Here is a 25,263-nt window from a genome sequence, read left to right on the forward strand (position 1 = left end):
GTGAGCCTGTGTTTGGTGTTGAATTCCTGCGGTGGCCGCGGCGAGCCAGCGCGATGACAGACAGCCTGAGTGGGACCTGGCCTGAGCACACCTGTGTGGGCGGGGCCAGCAGCCCTGTGACCTCCAGCTGATGACAGGGAGGACTGTGGAGCTGTGTGTATGTGTGTGTGTGTGTGTGGAGTCACTGGCGCTGGGACAAGGGGTTAGTTACTGGGGCTGGTCTCCGTGGTAACCAGGTGTGATCTTTAGCTCAATGCCACGTTCAGGACATGTTGACATACATATTTAGTGTGTGGGAAAAGCTCACATGCTCCAAAATGTCCCAGAAAACAAACTCAAAATGTGGGTTTAAGTGTTTTTTATTTACAGTTACAAAATTATTGCAAAACATCCGCACAATACAATAAAAAACATTAAATTTTCATTAGAAATAGTAAAAAAATATATTCAAAAGACACTGCAGGCGGAGAGAAAACTGAAATGTGAAGGTTTGGGCTTCTTTGAATCTGCTGGGACGTGATATGGAGACAGAGTAAAATGAGTTAGGTCGATCACAGCCGAAGCTTCAGCCGTCTCACACTCGATTGGTCCCGTTTGGCCAATCCCCCGTGGCGAACATGTGCGACGTCACATAGTCCTCGTACTGTCCGTCTATCAGCTTGGCTGCGTTGTTGCGGGCGAACCAGCAGTCCACGCTCTGAGTGCCGCCGTAGATCCTCCGGCTCTTCTGAACCACCGGCACCGACCGGTCCTTCACCTTCAGGACGGCCGAGGGCTTCGTGTCTCCTCCCGCTGGAAGCTCTGCCAGGCCCACCTCCTCATACAGGAACTGACCTGGAAGTCCAATCAGTCACAGGTTATTTCGGCTTGTTATTCAGTCATGTGAAATGAATGCAGTGAAAACACATTCAGCGTCTGTGGTCTGGGTTCAGAGAGGACACCGATTGTCCCTCCAACTATGTGTCCTATGATAATGTGTGGGGCTTTTAGCATGTTCAGTGACCAATAATGGTGGGATTTAACCTCAGTCAACACATACCCAGCAGGCCGTGGCAGTTGTGCGACAGCCCCTTGCTGCGTCCGATGTAGAACCCCAGATGGTCTCTCTGGTAGGGGGCAGGGTTCTTGTAGTGATGCAGTAGGATCACAAAGCTGATGTTTCCTCCGACCGTCACCGTCACGTTAGACTTTCCCACTATGGACACGGACAGAGCGCCGCTGTCCACGGAGACGGTGGAGTGGCAGGGCAGCACCATTCTGTCCCGCCCGTCCAGGATGACTTTCTTGGGCGTCACCTCGATGTAGGCGCGTTTGGGGTGATCCACCACGATGGTGACGGTGCTGAAGTAGGTGCGCTGTTGTTTGTGGCTGCCAGGCGGAGCTGGGGCGCCGATTAGCTTCCCGTTCACCGTCACACCTGCAGACACGGACCATAAATGACCCACGCAAAGCATAAATGATGTAGATGTTGATGTGAGGTAGCTGTTTCGGTGCAGCATTGTGGGTCTTACCAGAGTACTTGTGGTCAGAGACCAGACGCAGGATGTGTCCCGGCTCACCGTTGATGTTGAAGCACACGGTCAGTTTACTGAGCGGGAACTCCACCACAAAGTGGGGGTCACCGTCCGCTGAGGGGGGTTTAAAGGTTCAGAAAGAGGCAAAAGTAATGGCGCCTTTGAGACACAGCAGCAAGAATCAGGAAAGTGGTGCATTTTCGTCAGGCCTGAAAATAGATTCTTTACAGAGAGATTCTGAGAGCATCCAGAGAGGCAACAGCTGATTCGTAGCTGTCTTTGATCTGGCAATGTTCACTCGAGCCTCAGATTGGCCTCAGATAGTTTCCATCATTGGCGGGAGTCTCCTCCGGCTGGTGAGAACCAGCTCAGATGAACAGAGGAGTGATGAGATGAGAGGAGATGATAGAGCCACGGTAATGACGGGGTCATTAGCCCTCGCTAACTGCCTCTGATGGGCTCCCTCTCTTTACTGTAACACATGCACAAACATCCACCTCTCATCTCTTCACCCGGTCCCATTCGCTCGGTGTGTGCGTGCGTTCGCGAACACGCACTTGCATGTTTAAAGTGCCACGTAGCGCTCGTGTTGGTATTTCAATTAGACCCTGCGTGTTCTTTCCTCCTCGCAGGTCGTGTTCAGAGGCATCCCTGAACCCCTCGCTGTCTGTGTGATTAGCGCCGACCGTCTGACGAACATCCAAATTACAGGCCGCCCACGCAGAGAGTGCAGAGAGAGAGAGAGTCTACTGTACATTCCCTGTCTCGACTCTTTCAAGTCTCCTTGTGGAGCCTTGAAAGCGCTGCGTTTGCTAACAGTACGTAGAGTTCAGAGGCTATCGCATGAAACAGCTCAGAGGGAAATGTACAAATGTTTACATGAGGGAGAGAGGGTGGAGTCACCTGATGTTTTGGAGACGGTGATGGATTTCTTCGCCGGTCTCCTCACAACTTTACCTACAAAGAAAAGAATATTTATCTTCTGCAGTGAGCTGCCATTGTTTAACGCTTCCTCGTAAAATCTTGCATATGAATATCATTAGCTGTTGGAGGGTCTGCTGTTAGCAGAATACAGGGTGTCTGAAGAGAGATTTAAGTTGTATGGTTTTCTCATTCTCTAAAAGGAATACTCTCCTAAAATTAGCATCGCTATGTCACTAATATGTGGCTCTGAAAAGCTTTGAAGAGATTAGCTGCAGTTAGCTTGGATTCAGCTTCTAAATCAACCCAGTTAAAAAATCTAAAAAAGTATAATAGACACTGTTATCTGTCCACATGCAAAGTATCTTGCAAATGCTAAAACATAGCCAAACACATAGCAGCTAACAGCTAACCATGCTATACTTTCATACACATGAAAGAAATGTCAACAAAATGCTAACAGCTAACCACATCTAGAAGACACAACCTCACCAATCGTGTTGCTCAGAGGTGACGTCTGGCTGCCTGCTTTCCCGCTGGGTCTCTGTGGCTTTCCATCGTCTGCGTCAGCTGGCAGCTCATTGGCTGTTGAAACAGCCTCAGCAGCCGCCGGGCTGATGGTGGGTGCCGGGGCCATGGTGCCGTCAGCCAGGACCTCTGGCTTCTCCACCACCAGGTTGGTGAGTGGAGTGAGGAAGTGGTAGGTCATGGACAGATTGGTGGCCTGTCGGATGTGGTCTTCCCTCTCCTTGCTGGTTTGAACCCGCAGCCGTGATCGTAACCCCTCCTTGACGCTCAGGAAACCCCAGACACGTTCCACAAAGTCTTCCGCTATTGAACCTAAAGCAGCCCCCAATCCCTCTGTGACCCCTGACCCTGGAGCCTTAGTTCCAGCCGCTATTGCTGCTGTAGCTGCTTTCACGTGTCTCTCCGTCTCCGTCTGCCGGTGCCGCAGTGGGACGTCCGTCTCCAGGATGATGCTCTTGTCGTTGTTGCTGGCTGTAACCTGGACGTGGAGCGATTCTGCGCTTTGGTTGGTCAGCTTGCCGGCGATGACAATCTCAGAGCCGTTGAAGTAGTTGGTGAAGAGATGCTGAGTGACGTACTGGACGGAGTCCTCGGTGTAGTTGATCCTTATGTCAGACAGCAGAGGAGTTCCTATCTCATCGTAGAACCTAGACGGGAACGAGAAAAGCAGTGACGCTACCAGGTAGAAAACTGTGCGTTGATGCATATTCTTTAATTAACCAGTCGTGAAACATTTGTCACTCTCATCCAATTTGATATCATCACACGGGCATTTTCTGCCTCCTCTACGGTGAAGGTTTGCTTAAGCTAGGGCAGCTTGAACTTTCGGTTGTGGTCGTGGCTAAAAGAAACCAACATTAGTTGTTGGGAGGAGAATTGATGCTAACCTGTCACGAGGTGAAAGTCTGAACATTTTGAGGTTTTGCAGCACTACAAATTCGCACTTTGCACGTAAGTGTGTGAACAGATAATCAGTGGTGCTGTTTTTCTGCTGAGGACAGCGTCTTGTAGCATAGCATGTAGCATTATGCTAATTCGACTGTTTAACTTGCAACTATGCACACAGTATCTGAACATGATCCATCACCAGTCTCACGTTCAGAGCCTTTGCTCAAGGGCACGTCAGCTTTTGAGGCAGAAAAAGAAGGATGTTATTACAGATTTCGTCAAGCGTGCTGTTTGTTCAAACAAGCCGCCTTCCGGCCACAAGCCTGCTTGTTTTAGCTCTCAAAGCTACTGCCACCCCACTTCAGAGTTTGTGCACACATTCATAACAGAGCGTGCATGAAGCAAAGACTGTGAGTGTGTGTGTGCATAAGTCCTCTGTCGCGTCCTTGTTGTCACGCCGCAGTAAACCTCCTCACCTCCTCACCAGCGTGTTTGTTCAGGCAGGACGAGGGCTATTATCCGCCGAGTCTATCTGTTAACCCCACGCACATACTCAGATGCAGGTTTCACAACACACACACATTCCTGCCCGACTGAACAAACACCTCGTGTGTCTGAGTGCGGAAGAGAGAGAGGACAGGGTTGTGTGTTAAGGCCAGAAAAAACGTCTGGGGGAGAAAGAGGGCTGTCACATGTTGAAGTTGATTAAAGAGGTCTGTTGTCAGCACCGTCACATTTGCCGTCTTCGTTCCCTCGCGGCTCGATGAGAGATGGAGGGACGTGTCAGAGGGGAGGAGGCGAGGGATTAAGGAGAGCTAATTGCTTAATAAGAGGCGGATTATCCAGATATGAAGGGGAAATTTGACAATAATTACTCGGTTAAAGTAAGAGTCAGTGATATCGTCTCAGAAACGAGGAGCTCTTCGTCTTCTCATGAAGATCTCGCATGAAATGCCTCGAAAACTACAAACAATAACTACAATATAATAACACTATACGCCCGTATGGTGGCTATATCATGCCTTTTTAATAATGGCTGGTTTCTCAGTAGTTCATCTTGTCGATGGCCTACAGTGAGAAAGAGGAGTCTTAGATTCAAGCCGCCAGTTTCAGGACAGTTAAAATCTTTTAGTTCTAGCTTTATTTTCAGACGTGATGTCAGGCAATCATGCAAAGGGATTATTCATAACAAAGACTGAGGAGACAAAGAAAGGAAAAAGAGACATAAAGAAATGCTTCTCCAGAGGTACACTGAATAATTTACACAAGGTGTTTGCTTGCTATTTGAATTAAAATGTGGCAGGAAATGATACATAGTGTAATGAAGGAATGAAATAAATATTCCTTTTGTTTTTATGCTATGAAATTAATTCGAACATATTAATAGTTAAGATTATAGGGGTAGGATTAGATAAGTTTATACTTCTTCCTACTCCCTTTCGCTCATGTAAACTATGTTGCTTACGAGATGTTACTGTTTTGTGTACACATTTCTTACTGTGCACTTATTTCCTTATGATTATTATTATTTATAGAGGTACTGTGTATGTATGTATGTATGTATGTATGTATGTATGCTTTATTTATTATTTTATTTTTATTTTTTGTACATTGTTGTTTACGTGATCGAAATAAAGATTAGATAAAGAGAATTAAAGATTAGATAAAGAGAAATAAAGATTAGATAAAGAGTGCAGGATTATGATCAGTCCCCAGTTTGGTCGCCATTTTTACACATCCAAGATGGCTGCCATGTTAACAGCTTGTATGTATAGGTCTGGAAAACTCACTAAATCTGAGCAAAAGCTCTAAAGATCAGCAATCGAATTAGCAGCTCAGAGGAGATGATGGTCTGCGATGGATGAAACACTCCAGCTACATAAAGGCTGGACTGACACAGATCACGTCGCTCTTACCCTTTCAGCATAGCGCTTGCGTCGGCCTCTTCGTGGATGCGTCTCATCATCCCACAGTTTTCCAGAGACATGCGCTCCAGCAGCCGGTAGTCCACGTCGTTCCCAATCCCGATGGTGAAGATGCAGAACTTCTCCTGCACGGCTGAGCGAGCGTTCCCCAGGATGGCGGCGGACTGCATCTCCCCGACCGTGGGCCGTCCGTCCGTCAGGAAGATGATGAGCGAGACGCTGTTCGGGCTGGCGTCGGGGCTGGAGAGGTAGTCACGAAGCAGAGAGGAGCCAGTCTGGATGGCACCGTCGATATTTGTGCCTGAGGTGAGGAGACGGCGTGACAGTGAAGCACTTCTTACTGTCAGCTGCTAATAATACAGCAAACATGGGAACTGTGAAGAATAAAGCCGTAAGGATAATAACGTCTGACCTCCAGTGGTCGCCAGCATGTAAATAAACTTCTTGGCGTCTCTGATGGTAAGCGGCGTCACCGGCACGAGGCGGTTCGGCTGCCAGACTTTGATCCTATTGGAGAAGCTGATGAAGTTAAAGCGATCGCCCGGTCGCAGATCCCTCAGGATGGTGAACAGAGCATCCTTAGTCTGAGAAAGGAAGAGAAACGACGTCTCACAGCAGACAAACGCGAGAAATCCTGCGTCGACAGAATGTTGGATGCTCAACGTGGTCACGGCCTCTGCGGCGCTGTGGAGCCATGCTTACGGCGTCATCAGAACCGAAACGCATGCCATCAGTCAAACAGCCGTCCTTTGACCAGCTGTGGTGTTTATATCCGTCACACACACTCCACCCGTTAGTCGAGCCCAGGAGGGTGGTGTCAAAACTGGTGTCAAAATGCGTTTAGCATGGAAGAAACGAATTAATCTGAACACGTTAAAATAAGAGCTCATTTGTTGTTCTTTTACCTGCAGTTAATTACCTGTAATGTTAACAGAAACAGAGAAACAAGCTTTTTATAGCTTGACTTTGGTTCAAAGTATTTCGCCTCTTTGCCAGATTTTCATGAAAATTGTCAGAATTAGTTTTAGTTGCTTGCTGGTGGTGCGGTAGTAAAATAAACTGAGCTGTGAAACTCGACTCCAGGCCTTTCAGGTGTCAAGTACGAGCGATCAATGAAAGCCGGAGAATTACTCAGCATTAATCTCTCTTGACTGCCGTCCGGTTTGGTTTGAATGTGTCCATGTAATGAAAAAGGCAAACAAGGAGACGTCTTCCTCCCTCTCTGCTCCGGAGCCTCACGGTCTCTGCAGCCCTGATCGTGGGTGTGATATATAATTTGCTGCTGAGGGGTTTAAAGATGTCTATATGGGCTGTATACAGCAGGGGTCAGGACCGCAGAGTGACCTGCACTGAAGCCCTCTATTGTGAGGCCACATCAAAGCACACTTGTTGTTCTGTTGCTGCGGCCCACTGGGGGCTGGAGATGGGTGGGGGGACGGATCAAGGGGTCGAGGGTACTGTTGTCTAGAAAGTTCCATTACCCCATAGACGCTGACCTTCCTCCCTCACAGCGCAGCCTTGTGCTGTATGTTTCCACTTTTCTTTCTCGCTCAAAATCTGTTTTTCAGTTCCTCTCCTCACCTCGCCTCCTCTGTTTCTGCGCTCTTCGCTCGTGGCAGCTGCAGAGATCAGTCTGGCCGAGGGGATTATCGCGCTATTGCAGGCGGAGGAAGGGGTCTGATATTGATATTCCAGTGTGGGAGTGAGGAGGTGGGGTGTCAGTTTTCTGATCCAATACAACCACTGAGATTCTGCTTAAAAACAGGGTGAACGGCCTCGCATGGGAAGCAAGACCGTCACATATCTGGTGCGTCTGTTAGCCGCAGTGCGTAAGACTTTAAAAGACTTGAACTTGAACATATCAGCCAAAATCCCAAATTGATGCAGCAGATAAAAGTCCCTCAGGTTGGCCTGGATTCAGTTCTGGAGTCAGCTGCAGTCTGAGCATTAGCAAAGAACAGCTCAGTGGGAACAGATCAACAGGAAGTGACTAATCAAAATTTAAAGGACACCTGTGGTTTTGCACGGTCAGCCCAGTAACTACCACTGACCGTCATGTTATTGACAGCATGTCCCAGTTCATGCAAATCGTGCTCTGAGTTTTCCACCTTTCCCATTGGCTAAAGTGCATTTCAGTCCATGTAGCTCAGTTTCCATACAATGTACTCAAGAAAATCAAAATCAAAAATGTAAATGAATGCTTGTTTCCATCTAGACGCTGTATTTATAATAACATCTGCATTTGATAAGCCCTCACAGGATAACTGGTACAAAAATCCTGCAGACTTAACGTCACAGTTTTCCAGATATGCACTGATTGTGCAGCTTTACCTGTCGGATTTTAGTCCCCAGCATGGAGGCGCTGGTGTCGATCACAAACACCACATTCTTGGGCACCACAGGCAGGTCTTTGGGGGCAAAGTAGTGGACAAAATGGCCATTTAAAACCTGGGAAAGAAAGAAGTTTACTGACATACAACAGGCGGTCGGATCGGTTGCAGTCGCTGCGTGTGATTGTCAAAACATAGTTCGGTTCTGAAGACAGACCGAGGAGGCTGGCAGCCGAGTGGCTGTGTTGGCAGGAAACCAGAGAAATGGATGACTAACAGGTGGGCGGATAAGTGTGTGTCGTCAGATGGGAAATTTGTGTGCACACATACCAAATATGAAAACTATTTTTATGCTCTTTCACAGTCTGCTTCCCTGTGTTTTATTCATCAAAACCTCCCCTGTGTGTCTTTTGCACGTTTGCCTGTCAGAGTTTATCTAGTGTTGATTCTTTAGGATCGTTACCGTTAGCTCCCACAGTTAGCCAGGATCGCTTCTGCGTGTCACACACATTCGTGCATAAAGAACAATGAAGATCTGATCTGGCCGCTCTGGTATCTACGATACTGACGTCTCACCTGAATGTCTCCGATCCCCATGTCTCTCTGCACATCGTAGCGGATCACGAAGTCTCCCAGGAGGCCGCTGGTGGTGATCTTGGCCTGCTGGACGATGTTGGGGCTGAAGGTGATCTTGCAGACGTTCTTTTCGTTTTTGATCACAGTGGTGACGGGAGGCTCGGGTTTTCCTGAAGCGCAGAGACAGAACCCAGAAACGAGTGAAGTCGGGCAAATATTATTTGTGGAGCATGATCAAAATAACAACAGTAGGGGGAAATATTAAAGCAAAATAACAATAAAAAACTACAAAAAATGGCAAAAGCTGAAATAACACGATGTATCTGCAAACCTGCTATCTTGGGTGCATCAGCTCCAGCTGCACTGCTGGAGGCGCCGGCGCTCCTGCCGTTGCGGAGCGGCAGCACCTGGAGGTCCGTGATGGGCGAGTGGTCGACGATGGTGACGTCCAGGCTGAGGCGGCTGACCAGCTGCATCGGCCGCAGGCTGGTCACGTGTTCGTAGCGTCCCAGCCGTCGCTGCAGAAGCTCCTCGTAGGTCAGCAGGAAGACGGCCCGGTTCCGGCCCGGGATGTTGGCCGCCATCCTGAACACCTCCACCTCCGGCTCAGAACTGGAGACAACGTGAGAAAAGGTCACTTTCATTTTGGTAATTACTGTTTTTCAAATGAAGCTATCACCACTAGATGTCACTAAATCCTCCACACTGGTCCTTTAAGTGTCCTGTTCTTAAAACTGGTAAATACACCACTGGTTCTGCTCTCTTTCAACTTGTTCCGACTGTTTCCGTCTGTCTTGAGTGGAAAGAAGCAAAATTTATGCTGTAATTCTTTTATGTGTCAAAATACATACAAAGTTAATTTCTAAAGAAAACAAAGGAAACAATTTTCTTATCCTACACTTGCAGTACTGTCTAAAATACTGTTTTTCGAGTCTTAAATGCTTGTTTTCCATCTTAAGCAGCCGTTGACTTCCATTCATTTTTGCGTGGTGTAAATATCAAGTTACGGACTTGAAGCTTGAGGTATTTATAATTCACTGCGGTTAAATAAGCACTGAAAAATGATAACTTCAAGTATGAATGATTGGTCATTTTATTAACCAACGGAATTCTATTAAAGTGACTTTAATGTTAGAAATTTAGACTTAAAAACATCAAAAGTTTATCTTTGTTTTCTTTGGTGTAATGTATCTGATGTGGTGACTCATCAGCATGTTTTAGAGCTTTTTTATTTCACTGCTGAAAACAGAAAAACCTAAAATACAGATGAGAGAAGAGGACAAACATCGGAGCAATTAGGAAAGAGCACAGAGGAGGTGGACAACAGTCCAAGTGGTGACATCATGAATATGGAAGTGCTGCCTCTGTCTTCCACTTCAATCCTTTCCTTCCTCCTCTGCTCGCCGCTTTACAACGGAGCCATTGAATCACCAAACTTCATTTAATGAAATGTCACTTTTTGCATGACAGCTGGAAACGTTATGTCACTCCTTCCATATGTCACGTCTTAGGCCACAGATTTATGACAATCCTCGTCTCTGGAGTAATGATCTTATTTCAGACTCACTTCAGTCTGCACACACACACACACACACACACACACACACACACACACACACACACACACACACACACACTCACTCTTTGTGGCCGCCCAGTTGTGGTAAAAGAGGTTTTAGCGGGGATATTATCAATCTCTGTTTGCAAAATAGGAACATTAGAGGGAACGAGCGCTGCTGTGTAATTAGGAGGAGACGCCAGACCATAGGAGTGACCACACACACTGAACGGTGCACACACACGCACACACACACACACACACACACACACACACACACACACACACACACACACACACACACACACTCTTACCTTGCATCACCTGACTCTTTGTTCTTGGCTTTTCCGTTCTCCTGTTTGACCCTCTTTTCCTTCGGCCTGACCTCGCTCTGGTAGACACGCCCTCCAATGATCCTGGTTCGCGGGGTCAAAGGTCGAGGATTAGAGCGGCGCTCACATTCGGGACCACCTATTGTCACGTTTCAACTGGGTTTTCTCAGACAAAAGGCAGAATTTGCGAACAAAATCCCGTCGTTACCTATTTATGGGTGCCAGTCCCGCACATGAATGGACTCTGGTCACTGTGTGTCTTAACAGCAGTGTAAAAGTTTTCACCCTCCCTTGGCTCCTTGCTAACATCCCCATAGAAACAGAAACATCATAAATCCTTCCAGCCACTAAATCCTGTTTCTTTCATAAAATGCCTTCCAAAAATGTCCAAATCTGCTTAGATTGAGCGCTTTCTGGGGACAAACAGGAGCCATGACTGACAGGAGGATGTTATTATTTGCTGTTTTACTTCTTAAGGAAAGTCTGGTGCTTAATGTTCTGCTGATAAGCAGCTTATACTGTACGTGGCCTTTATCACTTGATCTCTGCTTCCCATTTTAATGATAAAGTGTTCGTAACAGGACTCTCAGTATGTCGGTTTCTTATAAAACTTGTCAAATCTTACTGATAACAATAGACACTGGTTATATTCACAAGAATTTGAATGAGGAGCAGTGGTCCCTAACCTGGGGGTCAGGCCCCTTTTTGGAATAAAACTGAGGGCCCCCATGATTGAAGGGGTAAAAGAGAGAATTAAAATATTCCTCTTGCACAAATGTTAGTTTGTTTTTCTGACATTTTTCGCTCTTTTCTTTTGAAATCCTGGCTGTTTTTACCTCTTAATGCCTCTAAAAATCCTTCAAATGAAACAATCCAAGAAGGCCAGATTCGGGTCAGCTGTTCCTGTCAAGACTAAAGCATTGTTTTAACATCAGCTGAGGTGGTTCAGAAGATTTTATGGTCACTTATAGAAGTCGTTCAGTGCTCACTGGATTAGGTGAAAAGGTATTTTCATTAAGCTTAAAAATAAGGCCCTTTTTCCCAAGCTGAGATAAAAGGTTTTCAGATGACACTGATGTATTTTCAATCCCAGCTCTTGGCCTAACGAGGCTTTGATCATCGTGTTTTGATTTCAGGTCCACTCTCAGGTGGCCTGCTCGGCTCTTACATGGTGAAGTTGGAGATGAAGGCGTTAGCGGGGATCTGAAACTGGAAGACGGCCTCGGTGGCGGCGGAGTGCCGGTTGAGCATGGCGCAGTACACCGCGGTGAAGGCGTAGCGGGAGATGATGGTGGTCTTGATGGAGAGTTCCTGGATGTGAGGTTTACTCTCCTGCAAACGATAAAACATTAATGCCCAACCACCAGCACATAAATATCAGCAGGCCTTTCAGATCACGGCTCATTAACGCCACTTTGGCACGATTTTACGCGGCCCTGCTGTGCGTGCAGAAAATCCCCCAGTTTAGTTTTTTTTAGTTTAGTTCTTATTCCCAAGAAACCTGAATTTCCACAGAGTTGCAATGACCAAACTGAGGCGGATGAATGTGCTCCCATGAGCTAAGGTCCAGCGCATTACAGATTCTGGCACATCTGCGCGCTTGGCGGACCTCCTGTGCGTCACGCCCAAAGCGCTCACGCTCACAATGACAAAATATGCTTGTAAATAACTTAAAGTAGGTCATGCATTCGAGGTCACCAGCAAAGACACAAAGTTCTGTTTTGTTTTCTTCATATCAGGGAGGTTAGCTCACTATTAACTCCAGAAACTCTGAGTATTGAGAGATTGAAGGTATCAATATTTGTCCGATGTGCCAGATGACCACACCTGAGACACCAGGCAAGGACAGCATTGCGTCTCACCCTTGACTTTTAATAAACTTACATTTCTCTTGATTTTCCAGTAAAATTACATTTAAAAAAAATGCATGTGGACTCAATCCAACTCTCACCTTTAGTCTGTAAATTTAAGGAAAAATAGATAAATACGCAAAGAGCGTCTTATCTGTGAGGTGAACATGGTTTTACCTTGGCTAGAATAGTTTTCACCTGCCGTGGGACCCTGCGTGGCGCCTGTGTGCACAAAGAAAGGAGTCAGGTAAGGAGGTCCAAACACCAGAAAGCACAACACCTTCGTCTTTTAAATGTCTTACAATGTCCAAATCAAAATCTGCCAGGTCAATGTCATCTCCAAACTGGGATTCCTCCAGTTGGCCCAGTACGCCCGGGCTGAAACACAGGAGTAAAGTCAACAGCAGCATCTTGCAGTCCGTCTCCAGTAAACCTCAGAAAGATAAATGGGACATTATTTCCGGCGCGCAGCGTCTCCGAGTCTCCGTCTGTCCACACCAGAGTGACCGGACAGAGTGACACGGCGTGCCGGAGAAAAATACGCCCACCCTCTGGAGGAGAGAGATGCAGTGTTTTCAGCCCCACTCCTGAATGAGGGGCAATTAGAGCTGCCGCTGCCTTCAAGGAGTGTCGGAATTTATACCACTGTGAGTGAAAACCCGAAAAAGAGGCATGTTCTTAAAAGTAAAGTAAGAGTAAAGTAAGTAACACATTAATGCAGCTGCGATATTAATCCACAAACAGCAGTTAGAAAAACACTGACAGGGAACATTTAACTGCATCAGAAGTACTTTTGCTATTCATGCTTCAAGTACATTAACCTGATTATACTCACATATTTCTACTTAAGCTTTTGAATGCAGGACTTTTACGTGTAGTACCTGTGATCACCACTAAGTGGCTGACAGGGACTTTTCCCAGCCTGTAGTTGGATTAGTGGTCCTAAATTGTATTGACTCCCATGTTTGATATTCTGTGTGATTATTAGTTTGTTGCACTCATTATTTTAATCTTAAATTACTTTATAATCTATTTATAAATAACTGTTTTTGTAGAATTTTGTGTTTATAATTGATTTTAGACAGTTGCAGGAAAACTACATTATGGGTATCTTTATTTCTCATTCTTCATTTTCTCCTCTTCAGCACGACACAGAACACAGAAGCCGGAATTTCCAGGTAGCATTGAAGGCAGCATGCTATTACCATTAAAACCATGATTTTTTCATCAGCTGCCTGAAACCTGACCTCTGTTTCATAATAAATAGTACAAATTTGCAAAGTTTATACGTAGCTACTGTTATTCTAAACTACGTTTTACACAAACAAAGGAAAATATGTCACAACATACTTTTATGTGCCTATTTTATTTAGTTAGAAGAATAAGTTTGCACTGAAACACCTCAGGACTCTAATAAATATTCAGTGTCAGGACGTAAAACCACTCTTTGCTTCTTGATTCACTTCAGTTTTCTGTCTTTATTTTTAATTCATGCTTTGTATTTGTAGCTTCACGGTGAACGAGGGGACGCGGAAGCTTCAGCGTTTAGCTTTACTTTGGTGCCATCTTGTGGGCAGTTGGGCAAAATGCAGCATGACATCTTTCCCATCTGAACTAGATAAACTTTAAATTGTGCCTGGCCTTTTCAAAAGCTGCTGCCTCAGTATCAGAAAGAGCTCAGACTGACATTTGGCCAGACGTGCACCATGATGCTGACTGTTATATCGGAGTTAGAGCAATACGAATTGAAATCTCTGTTTTATCTACTTTGAGTCAAAAGTGTCCTATTTACCCTGCCCACTCTTCAGGTCAAGTTTCAAAGTTTCCTCCTTGTTTCTGGGTTACATGAAACACAACAAATATTGACTGGGGCCGGGAGTCAATCAGTTCAGTGGATTTTAACCTTCGGCTTTCAGCTCGGCCGTGTTTCTCCCTGCAGAAGGACCGACTGTCTCCCAGCATTGTTGTTTTTTTTCTGTGTGTGAGGATATGTGTGTTTGAGCCCACAGGCCTGGAAACATGAGGCGTCTGCTGCTGCTGCTCCTGGGGCTCCTGGTCCTCCAACAGGGCCGCTGCTTTGAGTTTGTGATAGACGGAGAATGGGAGGAAGAGACGGTGAGTTGGAGGGTGTTGACAGGGCTGAGGAACGGAAGTAATGTCTGAAAAATAGTGTTTGTGCAGCTTTTTATGCACAGGATGGGGTTTAACTGACAGTTTAGACTGATACTGAGCTTAAATCAGGATGAGGATCAAACTGCCTGTGATTCATGAATGGAAAAAAGTCTAAATAATTGTTTTTTATCCTGATACAAATGAATGGATTCTGCATCCGTTGGTGGTTGTTGGCCTTATTTTAATCACTGACAAGAAGAACTTTTTTTTTTACATTTACATTTACATTGTTTTTTATGGGATTTTATGATTTTCACATGAAATTTTTTTTGTCTTACAAGTACTGCAAGAACTGTAAATCATTTGAGTGTTTTTACGTAAACATAAATCTTTGAAATTAAATCTAGCTTCTTGCCCTGACCTCTGACCTTTAGCTCTCTTAAAAACCCATCTTTGCATGTCTGAAGGGTCTTTCTTGCCAGTGTTTTATGATCTCTGAAGCTTGTCTTAATGTGATTTAAATCACATGTAAAATATAAGCAGCTGCTGTCTGAAGTGATGCTGAAAAAATGCAAAATTGATCTTTTATTCATCTTACTGGGTTAATTATGCTTGATGGTTAAATCTGATATTCATCATTATTACAATGAACTTTCTTTCTTGTGTCTATATTAGTGTTTGAAATTAAATCTAAATGCTTGCTGTGACCTTTGACCTTTAAAACTCACTTTAAAAGTCCCTTTTGGACTCCTGACTCCTCTCTTTTTTTATCTTTTTCTAGTTAAATCACATGAATTGTTCTCACATTTTTCTCACTTCACCACATCACAGAAACTTGAGGGTTAAATCTGATTTTCCTCATAATTTTCTTTCTGCCAACAGTCACATCTGGATCATCGGGAGAGACACAAGGTGAGATCTTCCTCCAAACGGCCTGACTTTCTTTATTTCTACACACGTCTAACTGTGGAATACGGATCATTTGTTTGGAGTGATTGATCTGAGATTGATTGATCTCTGAGTGATTACACAAACGAGGCGTCGTCAGACTGCCACCCTGCGTCTCAATAACAGCACTTTGTGAGTTATAATCTCCTCTCAGAGGGCTGATGAAGGCAGTGTGAAGCTGATGACTTGTGTTTGTTTCAGAGAGCGATATTGACCAGCGAGGAGCAGGAAGACTTTGAGGTATGACCCTCCGCTTGTTGTTCGAGCCCCCTCCACTGTGGCAGAGTTTAACCTTATCTAATAGTCAATATGCTGCTGTTTGAAGAGATTCCCATGACTGACGGGTTATTGACTTTGCTCTTGTTAATCCTGCTCTGCCTCCCGTTTTAGTCGGTCTTCCTCTGCCTGTATTTGTCTTTATATAATCTCAAACTTTGACAAGATCTTTCTGATGTAAATTTGACCTCATGCTAACAGAGACGTGCCCTCCAAAGCCAAACCAAAGCATCCACGTGTGATACATGTTGATGATATGAGTTAAAATCACAAGACCAGGAACTCAAGACCAGACCAGCTGGGTTGTGATCAAGATGCCCTTATTCTGTCCATGCCTGTGCAGGCCATCCGTGGAGATGACATCACCGTCAAGAGCTACAAGGTGGAGAGCCGGATCACGTCCCGCTTCGCCCACACCACCGTCAGGAGCTCGGTGGTCAATTCGGGCTCCAAGGCGCAGAGCATCGGCTTCAACGTCCAAATCCCCAAACGAGCGTTCATCACCAACTTCACCATGTGAGCCCAGTTTCACGCAGTCCTTTCTTTTAAAGAGAGCTTGTGAGGTTTGAACTCGCAACACTTTTTGTTGCAGGAACGTGAACGGGATAACGTTTGTGGGCTCAGTGAAGGAGAAGACGGTCGCCAGAAACCTGTACGCTCAGGCCAGAGCCAGAGGCAAGGCAGCAGGCATCGTCAGGTACTGAGGCAGCCTCTTGGATTCACAATCCTCTGTGGTCAGACAGACTGAGATGTTTCTGCTTTACAGGGCTAACTCCCAGGACATGGAGACCTTTAAGACAGAAGTCCACGTTCCTCCTGGTAGCAACATTGAGTTTGAGCTCCACTACCAGGAGATGATGCACAGGAAGCTGGGTTTCTACGAGCACTCGCTGTACCTGCAGCCTGGGAGGCTGGTGCCACAGTTCCAGGTAAGAATATCGTGACCGGTGTACGTTCGGAGGCCTGTAGGTGTTTTTGCAGTCATCCCTGACCCCCGGTCTCTCTTCAGGCGGATGTCTACATCTATGAACCAAAGGGTATTTCCATGGTACAAACACCGAACACCCTGGGAGCGCAGTTTACAGAGCTGATCAGAGTTACGTCATCCAAAGACAAGGTAAGAAAGCAGATGCAGATTTTCTTCTCTTTAAATTTTCTGGGATTTATGACCAAAATTTGAACCCAATTTCACTGAAATCTGTTGAGCAGTTTCTGAGATTTAATGGTGAAAATTAACAAATATTTAAAGAGCATACACACAAGACCAAAATCATACCCCCTTAATAGTAATAACGATAATTTATATGCACTGTCTGTGTCCCCAGGCTCACATCGTCTTCAAGCCCAACATACAGCAGCAGAGGAAGTGCGACAACTGCACAGAAAGCGCCATCGACGGCGTCTTCACGGTCAAATATGATGTGATGAGGGACAGCAACGCCGGGGAACTACAGGTATCACACACTCCAAATGTACAGTTTAAAGTCTCATTAATGAACTTGTTTAAGAGCTATAAACCATTTAGAGGTGACCTCTCAAGGCTTCACTGCTTCCTCCAGGTCTCAGATGGCCACTTCGTCCAGTTCTTCGCTCCCTCAAACCTCTCGCCTCTTCCTAAAAACATCGTGTTTGTCATTGACGTCAGTGGATCCATGTGGGGAGTCAAGATGAAGCAAGTAAGTGATGGTTGTTTACTTGGATGGAGTTTAGTGCACTTTGACCCCTCCAGCTCCTGCTCATTCTTCATCCCTCCTTTGTAAAACGCTGCCACTGTGTGGCCATTCGGCAGAATGCGTTTAATCCCAAGCTTCTCTCCAAGACAGTAGAGGCCATGCAGGCTATTTTGGATGACCTGACCATAGACGACCACTTCAGCATCATTGACTTCAACCATAATGTGCGTTGCTGGAGCGAGGAGCTGGTCCCTGCCTCCTCCATTCAGATCGCAGATGCCAAGAAATACATCCAAAACATCAAACCCAACGGAGGTTTGTGGAAATATTATTCTGTATTCACGCAGGAGAACTTATACTACTACTTATTTTACACCTATACTGACCTTTGACCCCAGGTACCAACATCAACGAGGCCCTGATGAGAGCAGTTCAGATGCTGGTGAAGGCGTCCAATCAGGGGCTCATCGACCCTCGCTCCGTCTCCATGATCATCCTGGTGTCTGATGGAGACCCCACTGTGGGTAAGACTGACGCAGCTGCAGTTAAAAAGCTTTTAGATGGTTCAATCTGAGTTCTGCTGTCAAAGCAACTCTTCATCATCAACATGCTGTTGTCTGCGGTGTTTGTAGGTGAGATCAAGCTCAGCACCATCCAGAAGAATGTGAAGCGGGTGATGAGGGAGGAGTTTTCTCTCTTCTCATTGGGCATCGGCTTCGACGTGGACTATGACTTCCTGGAACGCATTGCCATGGAGAACAGGGGCATGGCCCAGAGGATCTACGCCAACCATGATGCCGCAGAGCAGCTACGGGTACAAAACCTTTGAGGAAAACCTTTCCTTTAGCAAACAACTCACCCATTTCTCCTCTAAACTCAACCAAAAACCTGAAGAACCTTTGTGTCCTGTATGTTCTGCATTGCTGAGTCTCCCTCCTGTCCTCCTGCAGACGTTCTACAGCCAGGTCTCCTCTCCTCTGCTGAGGAGGATCACCGTCCAGTTCCCGGAGGACTCGGTGTCAGACGTCACCCAGAACCGCTTCGACAAGTACTTCAGTGGCTCCGAGCTGGTGGTGGCAGGGAAGGTGATGCCGTCTGACAGCAACACCCTGACCAGCTTCACCACCGCGTCTGCTGTGAGTGTAAACACAACCATCAACACCACCAACAGAGTGTGAACCTTTGCTTACATAAGGAGAATTTGTGCAGTGGTGGATGTGGAGATGCTAACCTTGCTAACAGGACTTTTTACCTGTTTGCACATAAGAAATTCTGATTCCTACTATGGTGAAGGCAGGTCAAGCTTTCGCCATAGTAGGATTCGTAATTCGCAAGTTTGGTCTATTGAGGAGGCATTATGGCTAACCAAAGTGCACTAAGTATGGGTGAAGGGAAGAAACGAGGCCTAGTAACACCAGTGTCCTCTGTCCCATCCCGTTCTACAGTCCCGCCTGGATATCACCCTGGAGACAGAGGCCGACACCACGGAGTTGGATGCGGAGCTGGCCAAGCACCAGCACTCGTTCACGGGCTTCGCCAGACAAATGTGGGCCTACATCACCATCAAACAGCTCATCTCTGAAAGGTGGGAGGCTGGAGAGGAAACAGAGAGATTGAGAAGTGAAACACATGAAATAAATTACCATAAAGTGTCTCAATCAAATAATACTAATCACAGCTGTCAGGTGATACAGGACGGTTTCATACAAATCCGACTTGTGAATTTTGTCAGTGTCAGTATTTGACGGCTGCATCGTGGCTCTCCTGCAGGTCTTTGGCTCCGACAGCTGCCAAGAAGAGGAAGATCACCCAGCGGATCATGTCGCTGGCTGTGGAGCATCAGTTCGTCACTCCTCTCACCGCCCTGCTGGTGGAGAGCGAGGACGCCACCGAGAGGCTGCTGGCTGACTCTCCGAGGGACCCCAAGCATGGCTGCTGCTCAGGTGCCTGACAGGAACCATGCTGTTCAGTGCTGACCGATGTTACTGTCTAAATCTGGCTTTAATGGTGTTTGGTTTGAATTTAAAGGACAGAATTAAGCAAGGAAGCTAATTTCAATCGGGTCGGTAGTTTTCCTGTAATCCTGCTGACGATCCAACAAACCAAAGCAAAACATAATCTCCTTCTTGGTGGAGTTAGCAAACAACATCACATCCACAAAATCAAAGACTTACCATGCTGATGGAACAACATCTGGGTTACCTTCATGCTGTGTCGTGTGTGTAGGAGGAGGAATGGGAGGAGGCTCGGCGTCCTCTGCTCTCGCTCCAGTCCGGGTTGTCTACCAGCCTCCACCCTGGGTCCAGATGACCACCATGGCTCCACCGAGTCAGGCTGAGAAGGGTCCGGAGGAGTGGGCCCTGCCTCAACAGATCAACTTAGGTAACACACACACCTCTGCTGACTTCCATTAGATCACGATAACTCTTCCAGCTGCAGTGTTAAATGTGAACACACTCAGTGTGTGACGAGCTCTGTGTCTCTTACCCAGTGGATAACGACCCTCACTTCATCATCCACCTGCCCAGAAGCAACATGGACGTCTGCTTCAACATCGACTCCAAACCGGGTCACATTCTTAACCTGGTGTCTGACAGCGGAACAGGTACCAAACTCAGCTATCTCTATTTTGCTGCAGCTTTACTAACTCTAACTTTGATTGTGGCCCTACTCTAACGCCGATGAATGAATATCTAGAGACTGAACTTCATTTGTCCCTTGATATAAAAAAAGCTTGACACTGCATACGATGGCTTGACCCTCATCTTGAAGGTGTGGTGGTGAACGGTCAGTTGATTGGCGCCAAGCAGATGCACAAAAGCAAGCTGAGCACGTACTTTGGCACCATCTCGGTCTACTACCAGCCCGATGGAGTCAGCGTGACCGTCAGCACCGTCAGCATCACCATGACCGACGGCAGGAACAACCACTCCTTCACCTGGGGGGCCACGGCTGACATCACACAGGATGGGTAACCCCGTTCGTCACAGTGTCTGACTCTCTGCCTGGACATCACGGTCTTTTTGTCTCATGCTGTCATGTTTCTGTGTTTCAGCGTGAGGATTTCCATCATGAAGAACTCCCATGTTTCCATCGTAATAAATAATAACATCCAGGTGACGGTGCTGCTTCACCGTGTGTGGAAGAAAAATCCAGTCAGTGTTGACTTCCTCGGTATCTACATCGCCAACGATAACGAGTACTCCCCTATAGTCCACGGACTCATAGGTAAGTTTCAACTCTGGAACCACCACCTAGTGGCCAACAGTGGTACTGCATCTTAAGGCGCAACATAACACAAAACTTAATTAATCCCATGATGGGGAAATTAAATTGTTGCAGGTAGAAAAGAATAAGAGAGACAAAGAAAAGAACAAAAAAGACAATACAAAGGACACAGAATAAAATCAACTGTATGCATTATATACAAGGGTGTAACAATACTATTGCCATAAAGACACTATCGCCATATTGAATTGTACATGAGTTAGATATGGATAATGAATACAGTATTTTGTACTATTACAGAGTAAAATAAATAAATAATAAATAAAATAATAATAATTATATATAGTGTTATCGTGTATGAACGGCCAATCAGAGGCAAGGATTTCCCCTCCATCTGCTCCACTGTCTTTCATTAAAACAGAGTTTCTTTGGTGATGTTATTCTGCAAAACTGTGCGTGATTTTTATGTGTTTTGAATTATTTTTATTTATAAAAATTAGACATGCCAGCCCTAAATATTAGACTTTAGATGTTTAATTCTGGGTCAAATTAAGGTCAAAATATGGCTGACAGATGAAACTACATCTGTTTCGTCCAACAATTACAACACATTCATATTGAATGAATACACTACCACTACTTAATAATAATATATTACCTCCGGCTGTTTTTCTGTGGTCCCTTCTCACTACTTTCTCCACAACATTGTTAACACAACACTAATTATGAGCCACGTTTTCCTCGTTTTTTGTCATGTGACACCACTGACCACCACTTTTAGCAAGTTCAATTATAAATAGTTTTCTTAGCAATCCCAAAAATTCTTCATCAAGATGACTGAAGAGAGACTTTCTGTGACAGGATGGAGGTTTCAAAGACATTTTATTCATTTGGTAGACAAGAAGCTGAAAATGTGCGTGTACTCCTCCAGGGCAGTTTTCTAGAGAGCCTGAGGTGAGCGTGTACGACGTCCGCGAAGGAGTCGACCCTCTGAAGAAGGAGGCCACCATGGAGGTGAAGGGCAACAGGCTGCAGGTCACCAGGTACAAATTAATATCAACGTCTGATATAAGAGCGATTTCTGATCAAACCCATTTCATATTAAAACTCTTTGTGTGTGTGTGTGTGTGTGTGTGTGTGTGTGTGTGTGTGTGTGTGTGTGTGTGTGTGTGTGTGTGTGTGTGTGTGTGTGTGTGTCAGGGGCTGGCAGAAGGACTACAGGCGTGATAGGAGGCGTGGCTCAAACATCTACTGCTGGTTCATACACAACAGCGGGAAGGGCTTCATCGACGGCCACTACACCGACTACATCGTCCCACATCTGAACAGCTTCCTCCAGACGCTCTGAGCAGTCAGAAACACATTCAAGTACCCCGCGCTGCTGTTAACCCCCCGGGTCAGTGAGGAAATTACTCATTTAAAGAGTTTGAGAGAAACTGGAGCCAGAGGAAACTCTCTTTGGCGTCTGTGTGTATCTCCATTTCCTGATTTCAGCTTCTCCTTTTTAAAATCCTGAATGTTTTTTCTGTCCTGATTGTGTTCCAAAGAGCACCAGACGTCACTTTTGTTGAATTTATTTGGAGAAAATGTACATCTGCAATGCTAAGATCGACTTGAACATCAATGCAAAATAAAAAGAAATTGAACACACGGCTCTGCGTCTGTCTGCGTGCTGCATCGTGGGGTGTGTGGGTCTGTACAGGTGAGTCCCGGGAAGTAACTCTGACACAGTAGAGTCTCTGGAGGCTGTTAGTTCAGGCCAGTTTGCAGAAATCCTCGTAGGCGACGTCCACTGTCTTCCCCTTCTGCTGACCCTGAAGATGACAGAAGATGAAGCTTTAATGATGGCTGCAGCTGCAGTGAAGGATGCTGCTGCTGCTGCTGCTGCTGATGGAGGACACTGAGGACACTCACCGAGTCGAGCGTGAGCTGAGCGCTGAAGTTTTTCTCGTTTATTCCCTCCAGCAGAGCCTCGGCGTCTCTGTACGGTCCGTTCAGGATCAGAACACGTTTACCTGCAGGAAGTTTGACGAGGACAGACAAACACAGCTGAGGCGCTCTGATCGACGATCAGCTTCATATTCAGGATGCTGCTCTTCAGGGCTTAAGGGTTTGGACGGTTTACCTGGTGCAGGTATGACCGTCTCCACATGATTCTGGTCCAGCTTCAGTTTGTCTCCGGAGTCGATCATCTTCACCACCGCCGTGTATTTGTCTCGCACCTCCTACAACAAAAGGACCCACAGCTGTGAGCGACACACGCCTTCTTTCTCCTCCCCACATTCTGTATCCGTCCCCACCGTCTACGTCTGCACGCACGAAATATTCTGCTTTTCACTTTTATTCTGAAAAGACAATATTCCTCTAAGTCGTGCTGCATCCAGTCAGGACACAGTCTCACCCCGAGTAGATACGAAGCCTCCTTACCGTGACCACAGCCTTTTTCTTGTGGTACCTATCTCCCAGCCTCTTGGTGATGACTTTGACCACGATGTTGGGCTGCAGCCAGTAATCTGTTCTGACCTCCTGCTGCTTCTTCTTCTTCTGCTCCTCCATCTGAACAAAAAGCATCTGTCAGGACACTAAACTGGAACAAACGCAAACACAGACAGTCATCTTCTCTACCTCCATGATCTCCTCCAGGGCGGATTTCTTCTTCTTCTCTGCCCTCGAGTCTGAACTGGAGGACGTGTCTTTCCTCTTTGTGGATGACGAAGACGACGTTGACGCTGACGATGACGATGACGGTGCTGCTTTGAGAGCGTTGGCACCCAGAGCAGAACTGCAAACAGTGTCAGAAAATCATTTTATTATCTCTGCCTGATAATTAGGCAGAACAATTAGCATCCTAGCTAGCACAGAAACGTCCGTACCTCGATTTGGAAGGACCGGCGACACATGCAGAGGCGCCCAGGTTGAAAGCAACTGCAGAAACATGCGAAGATGAGCAGAAAGAAATGCATCAGAATTTTTTCTTAGCAGAATCACCGAATACTCAGATTCATTATGACGTCAACAGAGGAAAAAGCTTTATAATCACTGTTCTTGTTCTTGTAACCTGTTTGTCTGTCATTTATTTACTCACCCTTTTCTTCTTCGCTCTCACGCTTCAGCTCTGTGAAAACTGGAGTTTCCTGCAGAATAAAATCCAAAACCGTATTTTAATTTGAATCTTCGTAATTTAGCACGTGCGAAGCTGAAGTCTGTCCCGTCGGCACTCACGTCTGTCTCCTTGCCGTCGCGGCCTCTGCGGACCTGCTCCTCGATGAACCTGGCGCTCCGCTCCTCGTCGTCCAGGTCCTGCTTCTTCTTCCTCGCCTGCTCCTCTTGCCGGCGGATGGTCTCCGGGTCGCGGTCGATGTACTGGATGTACCAGCCTTTCGGCGTCTCGTCGACCTTGCAGAGACCTAGCAGTGACATTCAACAGATGACTACAGGCTTCAAATAATCCCTCTGTAATGTGGCAGTACTTGTACTCAGTTTAGACTCTAAATACTGATAAATGAACATGATCAGTGTGAACGGCAGGACAGGTGTGCAGGTGGAGCTCACCTTCTCTGCCCAGCCACTTGGTGAAGTCAGTGAGGGTCTCCCACTGTGTGGAGTTCATGTGGACGTGCTCTCTGTTGCTGATGTACTCATTGTAGACGATGTTGTTGTGCACTCGTTTGGTCCCTGCAGGTTAAACGAGGAACAGGTTGAGGCCGTGCTGACAGCGAACAGCTGCTGTTTCCCAACATCTGGATGATGTGCGGAGGGTTTTCACTCACCAAAACGTCTCCTGAGCAGCTCCACAAAGTCGCTTTTGAACTCACTGGGAGAAAACAAAGAAGATTGAGCTGCACCATCTGAAATGCAGCATTTACAGCCACAAACACACACGCGCACACACCGCCATGAGTGGACTTACTCAGAGAAATAGTCCATGAACTTGTTGGGGTCCTCTGAAGCCAGCAGCAGCTGCCTCTGGTGGGACTCTGACATGCAGTGACATTTGAACCCGTTCTGTCAACAAACCGAAAACACAAATGAGGTGAAAACATCAACAACAACAACAAAAACAACCACTGAAGGAAATAAGACACGTTCAGTGAACATCTCACCTCATCTCGGCATTGTTTTTGGCACATCTGACAGTACCATCTCAACTTCTGGAGACCTTTGGATTTTATCCGGTTGGCTATCGCCTTGGGGGACAGAAAGTCTGCTTTTCCCATCCCGAGCGGCGACAATGGACATAAAAGAGCCGCGAATTATCTGTTAATAACACTTAAACTGACGAAAAGTGTGCTGGAAGCGCCGTTAAACCACGTACGACCAACAATATAAACAGCTTCCGCGTGTAAAGCGTCATAACCTCGCGCGAAAGCCTAAATCACGCGATAACTTCAGTTGCGTTCAGGGCTCAATGTAAGCGTGTGTCTTCATTTACGGAGTTGCTAATACTTTTAATTATATCAGAGGAACAAACTTAATTTGGCTCCAGTTTGTGGCTCTCACGTGACGGAAGATTGAGGTTTTTATATTGATGAATACATTTATGTCAGAAAGTTTATAGTCAGTTTTTCTCACTGATAAATCCCAGCCATTTTTCAAATTTATTT

General features: G+C 46.1%; 3 protein-coding genes across 3 annotated transcripts; 1 reads left to right on the forward strand and 2 right to left on the reverse strand.

Annotated features, from left to right (window-relative positions):
* Nucleotides 1–342: 342 nt before the first annotated feature.
* On the reverse strand, nucleotides 343–12,939 carry itih5 (inter-alpha-trypsin inhibitor heavy chain 5). The gene is made up of 14 exons (XM_070992167.1): nucleotides 12,725–12,939; nucleotides 12,600–12,644; nucleotides 11,741–11,904; nucleotides 10,555–10,656; nucleotides 9,014–9,294; nucleotides 8,683–8,852; nucleotides 8,108–8,224; nucleotides 6,189–6,360; nucleotides 5,768–6,077; nucleotides 2,928–3,610; nucleotides 2,418–2,471; nucleotides 1,512–1,628; nucleotides 1,040–1,417; nucleotides 343–834 (listed from the first exon to the last, which is right to left on the reverse strand). Exons 1-14 carry the CDS (start codon nucleotides 12,830–12,832, stop codon nucleotides 575–577), a joined length of 2,961 nt encoding a protein of 986 aa, XP_070848268.1. The 5' UTR covers nucleotides 12,833–12,939; the 3' UTR covers nucleotides 343–574.
* Nucleotides 11,858–22,007, forward strand: itih2 (inter-alpha-trypsin inhibitor heavy chain 2). The gene is made up of 22 exons (XM_070992168.1): nucleotides 11,858–11,889; nucleotides 14,432–14,537; nucleotides 15,417–15,446; nucleotides 15,684–15,722; nucleotides 16,102–16,274; nucleotides 16,351–16,455; nucleotides 16,525–16,687; nucleotides 16,768–16,875; nucleotides 17,084–17,212; nucleotides 17,318–17,434; nucleotides 17,578–17,746; nucleotides 17,830–17,955; nucleotides 18,064–18,245; nucleotides 18,382–18,567; nucleotides 18,877–19,016; nucleotides 19,202–19,374; nucleotides 19,658–19,813; nucleotides 19,923–20,036; nucleotides 20,204–20,402; nucleotides 20,487–20,659; nucleotides 21,591–21,702; nucleotides 21,860–22,007. The coding sequence occupies exons 1-22, from the start codon at nucleotides 11,858–11,860 to the stop codon at nucleotides 22,005–22,007; spliced, it is 2,880 nt and encodes a 959-aa protein (XP_070848269.1).
* Nucleotides 21,836–25,008, reverse strand: kin (Kin17 DNA and RNA binding protein). Its single transcript, XM_070992169.1, has 12 exons — nucleotides 24,763–25,008; nucleotides 24,570–24,664; nucleotides 24,430–24,473; nucleotides 24,212–24,334; nucleotides 23,882–24,066; nucleotides 23,745–23,793; nucleotides 23,533–23,584; nucleotides 23,285–23,441; nucleotides 23,087–23,215; nucleotides 22,785–22,884; nucleotides 22,574–22,674; nucleotides 21,836–22,473 (listed from the first exon to the last, which is right to left on the reverse strand). The coding sequence occupies exons 1-12, from the start codon at nucleotides 24,874–24,876 to the stop codon at nucleotides 22,414–22,416; spliced, it is 1,209 nt and encodes a 402-aa protein (XP_070848270.1). The 5' UTR covers nucleotides 24,877–25,008; the 3' UTR covers nucleotides 21,836–22,413.
* Between the last annotated feature and the right edge of the window lie 255 nt (nucleotides 25,009–25,263).

The sequence above is a fragment of the Chaetodon trifascialis genome, chromosome 22 (assembly GCF_039877785.1).
Source record: "Chaetodon trifascialis isolate fChaTrf1 chromosome 22, fChaTrf1.hap1, whole genome shotgun sequence".
In the NCBI taxonomy this organism is placed as follows: Eukaryota; Metazoa; Chordata; class Actinopteri; order Chaetodontiformes; family Chaetodontidae; genus Chaetodon; species Chaetodon trifascialis.

Bases quoted from the DNA above. Each gene is read 5' to 3' on its own strand.
- itih2 (XM_070992168.1), top strand. From the start codon at position 11,858: ATGATGGTGGTCTTGATGGAGAGTTCCTGGAT. The intron at 19,017-19,201 runs GTGGGAGGCTGG...GCTCTCCTGCAG, and splicing joins AAACAGCTCATCTCTGAAAG to GTCTTTGGCTCCGACAGCTG. The intron at 19,814-19,922 runs GTAACACACACA...TCTCTTACCCAG, and splicing joins GCCTCAACAGATCAACTTAG to TGGATAACGACCCTCACTTC.
- itih5 (XM_070992167.1), bottom strand. From the start codon at position 12,832: ATGCTGCTGTTGACTTTACTCCTGTGTTTCAGCCCGGGCGTACTGGGC. The intron at 6,361-8,107 runs GTAAAGCTGCAC...TTCCTTTCTCAG, and splicing joins TGGGGACTAAAATCCGACAG to ACTAAGGATGCTCTGTTCAC. The intron at 6,078-6,188 runs GTCAGACGTTAT...TCCTCACCTCAG, and splicing joins CATGCTGGCGACCACTGGAG to GCACAAATATCGACGGTGCC.
- kin (XM_070992169.1), bottom strand. From the start codon at position 24,876: ATGGGAAAAGCAGACTTTCTGTCCCCCAAGGCGATAGCCAACCGGATA. The intron at 22,885-23,086 runs GTAAGGAGGCTT...CTTTTGTTGTAG, and splicing joins AGAAAAAGGCTGTGGTCACG to GAGGTGCGAGACAAATACAC. The intron at 22,675-22,784 runs GTAAACCGTCCA...AACTTCCTGCAG, and splicing joins GACGGTCATACCTGCACCAG to GTAAACGTGTTCTGATCCTG.